Raw genomic sequence first — 3,822 nt, 5'->3', positions numbered from 1 at the left:
TCATTCATTCCATTCGTTAATCGCTTCATTCGTCATGCATTCATGTTTGCATTCCTTTGTCTTTTTTATGTATGTATGTACGCGTTTTCACATCACATTTCGCTCTTAACTTTAACGATACATACTAAATAGTTAACCTACGTACATGCATGCATACAAATGTTAATGTCTTCATGGCGCGATATACTAACCCTTGACCAGCAGTCAACTGCGTCCAATGCACCAAAGTACCAACGAAGAAGAACAAAACAAATGTGAAGCAGTTAAGCGGCGGCGGCGGCGACGGCGACGGCGTCGCTCTATACCGATAGCGTAACATATTTTTGCTTGTTTGTTGTTGTTGTGTACTTGCACTATTCAGTGTTTGTATAATAATCGTTGTTTTTTTTTTTGTTTTTTTGTTTTTGCCTACTTAGTATTGTTTGACATTCAACACTCGCTACGGCTTTTGCACACACTTTGCCTTTATGATTTCTTCAGCATCGAAAATTTATTTCTGTTATATATTTTTTGTGGTCAATGCTTCGTTTGGGCTTTGTTGTATGACAGTGACCTAATGCGTGCGTATGTGTGTGCGTATGTGTGTGTGTGTGTGTGTATGCACCCACATTAATATTTGCACGACTACTGGTGGCACAATGATTTGCTTCGCCACTCTTCTGAAACAAAAACTTCTTCACTTATCCACCATTCACAATTTTTTGGCTATTTACAATTAGCCAAACTCGTTGACTTATTGATTAAGCGCAACTTTGTATGCTCATTTATATGTATGTAGTATGTACAGTAGAGTAGTTATATATTTTGCAATACTTGAATTTTGTAATATATTCACATTCACTTAGCCCACTTGCACTTATTCCACTGATTTACTAACTCACTTGTCCGATTGTCCGACCGCTCTCGTTTAATACTTTGCGCCTGCGTATCAATGGTTTTTGCGAAACTTGTGTTGCTCACTTGCCGCGCTCTGAATCGTTACTGATTTAACTGACCATGTTAAGTGTCGGCGCCAGAAACTGGCTTGAACGTTGGCGCGCTAGCTTTAAGTTGCGCTTTGTGTTAGTGTGGCGTTGTGTTTGCATGCAAAGTTTATTCTGCTGCAAACTTTAAGTTTGAAAGCTTCAAATGATCATATATATATTTGTGATTATATAAAGCTTCTGATGCGCTTTTCTTGGTTTTGATCCATGGTTATACTTGGTACGAGCGCGGTTTGATAGGTCAAGAACCTACTTGAATTAACTGGCATTTTGGTTTTCAATATATTCTCCCTTTACCTTTAGACATGCAGCGATTTATCAGTTTTTTTACACCTTTCAAGTGTAGTAAAAGCTTACTCATTTCGAAAAGTTGAACGTTCTAAAATTATAAATTCCGCTTTTGTTTTTCATTTCGTTATGACTAATTTTGAATTACCATGGATAACTAAAAAGAGGATTCCCCAAATAAATATTATGATGCTTCTTCTTCTTCTTCTTCTTCTTCTTCTTCTTCTTGATTGGCACTGTCACATAAACCGAATTCTGCAATCCTGATGTCAACAACAACAGAAACAGGAATCGGTACATTTGCAGCAGAAACAGAAACAAATACTTTACGACATTTTTCTGTTGCTGTTGACAAAATAAATGCCAAATATTTGCCGTTCGCGCTCATTTATCAAAACAGAAAACAAAAACGATAAAAAAATTAATTGAAATAAGTTGCTAAAAATTTAATAGAGTTGAAAGAAATATTTTCTTTTGCTAAAATAATATAATCTAGAAATTAGAAGAAAATTAAATTAAAACAGACGAATAAAAATTAAAAAAAATAATAATATTTAAATATAATAAAGTCCTAAATATAAAATGAGACTAACAAATATTTTTATTTTTAAAATAATATCTATAATCTAAAATAAAATTAAGAAAAGAAAAAAAAAAACAAATAAGTTTCTAAAAATTCAATGAAATTAAAAAAATATGTTCTTAAAATAATAAACGCTAAGAACTATGTATATCCCTTAGACTTTAGACAAATGAAACNACTGATTGTTCAGATAGTAAATTTTATCATATTTAGCCATTTATATGGCTGAGGATCTGTTTTCTTTTTTTTCTTTTATTGCCTTACTTTACATACATCCTTTGAACTTTTTACTTAGATATTAACATATAGACATAAAATCTAACACCCAAATTGATAAAAAAATAAAATACACTTTTGCTGCTTTATAAATCGAAAATTTGTATGAAGAAGTCACTTTATAAAGCTCTTTAAACCTATTGTATTTTTTATGAATAAGGCCATAAATATTTAATTTTTTCGTCTAAAGTTCATAAAAGTATTTATCCATAGAATTTTTCTTATAGTAATCATAAATAACAATTGAACCTGCTTTTTGATTTGTTACATTATAAACTTTCACCATTGGTATATGTAGACAATCACTAGAATCCTTTGAGAATCCCTCGAAGTAAATGTCCAGTTTTTGATTAGATTTTGACCGTTTTATCATCTAAAAAATAGCAAAGAAATACACGTAAAGTTCATCAATTAAGAAGTCACAACAAATTTTATAAACTTAGTTTTACCCCTAAAACTCGATATTAATCTTAATCATAATCCTAAAATCTGAATCTTAAATATTTTCATCCTCATCTTCACCTGCACCTCCATCTTCTCCTCATTCTCAATCGTATTCTTTGTCTGTATTTTACAGCGCTTGTATCAACTTGCAATCTTGTGTGTCCAGACACCATTTGAAGCTATAAAACCTTTGCTTTGCAAAGTTCGTCGGTTGAGAGGTAGATGTCGCCCTATGCACTACGTACGCTACAGCGTACAGCCTTACCCCACGTCTCCACCTTCTACGGATTCTGTTAAAAAAAGCTGTGTTAAGACAGAAATGTCAGGTGGAGATCGCAAATTTCCACTGTTAAACCATGTTTGTCTTGCCGAATTTCCTGCCATCGCTGTCTTAACCTCAGCTGTCATTTCGTAGCTTGACAACTTAGTTTTCATTTTACCGCGCCAGTTATATTGGGTACAGATCGCTCTGATTGGCTTGATGCCATTTTGAAAGTGATATGTGAAGACAGCAATTTGCCCACACGAAAAAGCGGGACAAAGTTAAACAGAAATTTGACAGATGTTAAGACACCTTTAGTAGAAGGTGAAGCCGTAAAGTAAAAAAAAAAAACATTTTTCAATATTTTCATTTGTCTTCTTACCTTTGTTCGCTTGGTATAGCTGAGGTTGCAGCAATTAGGCGCTACCTGTTCGCTAGTCGGCAAGTTCACTTCCATAACCGCCATGCCAGTGCGTTCCACATGAATGGAATGTAAATGTGCGCAGATTTCCAAAGTTTTTCTTATAGCCGATGGATTGGAGATCGAGGAGTTTACTTCGAAAACGATTTTCTCAGGTATCAAGCTATTGTAGCGATAATTAATTTGTAAAGTTGCTTTGCCCTTGCCAATTGAGTTGAATTCTAATTCTCGTATATGCTTGGGAAGCTATTGAAATAAGAGGGAACAAATGTTATTTAACTAATCAGGTGCTTATCCCCAGATTATTTAGTAAATAAATTTACCTGAATTTTTTTGTTAAGATCTGTACTGTTTTCACCAACTTCGAAGGTTTGTAGCAGTTGCCCTTGCGCAAGCACATCAATCTTCAAACTGCTATCCATTTCCTTGTACTTGGCGGCATAGGTGGCCAAGGCGCGCAGTCCCACCTCAGTTTCGAAGGTCGACGCAAATCCACCATTACTATTCCGCTTCAATACTAACCATTTGATAATTGGTGCAATTGGTTTTTTCAATTCCATCAATG

General features: G+C 34.3%; 1 protein-coding gene and 1 long non-coding RNA gene across 3 annotated transcripts; both read right to left on the bottom strand.

Moving 5' to 3' along the window:
- Positions 1 to 403: 403 nt before the first annotated feature.
- LOC108378402 (uncharacterized) lies at positions 404 to 1,040 on the bottom strand. Of its 2 annotated transcripts, none has more exons than XR_001849408.1 (2): positions 878 to 1,040; positions 404 to 659 (listed from the first exon to the last, which is right to left on the bottom strand). It is a non-coding gene; the product is annotated as an uncharacterized LOC108378402 (long non-coding RNA). The 2 variants fall into 2 exon arrangements; XR_001849407.1 differs by having other exon boundaries at positions 882 to 1,040.
- A 1,217-nt stretch (positions 1,041 to 2,257) lies between these two features.
- LOC108378401 (CD109 antigen-like) lies at positions 2,258 to 3,807 on the bottom strand. The gene is made up of 3 exons (XM_017634701.1): positions 3,581 to 3,807; positions 3,219 to 3,503; positions 2,258 to 2,503 (listed from the first exon to the last, which is right to left on the bottom strand). Exons 1-3 carry the CDS (start codon positions 3,677 to 3,679, stop codon positions 2,315 to 2,317), a joined length of 573 nt encoding a protein of 190 aa, XP_017490190.1. The 5' UTR covers positions 3,680 to 3,807; the 3' UTR covers positions 2,258 to 2,314.
- Positions 3,808 to 3,822: the final 15 nt, after the last annotated feature.

This window comes from Rhagoletis zephyria, unplaced genomic scaffold, assembly GCF_001687245.7.
Source record: "Rhagoletis zephyria isolate East Lansing unplaced genomic scaffold, Rhagoletis_zephyria_1.1 Rzeph_scaffold_14031, whole genome shotgun sequence".
Classification (NCBI taxonomy): domain Eukaryota; kingdom Metazoa; phylum Arthropoda; class Insecta; order Diptera; family Tephritidae; genus Rhagoletis; species Rhagoletis zephyria.
This window is presented reverse-complemented; position numbering and strand designations above follow the sequence as displayed.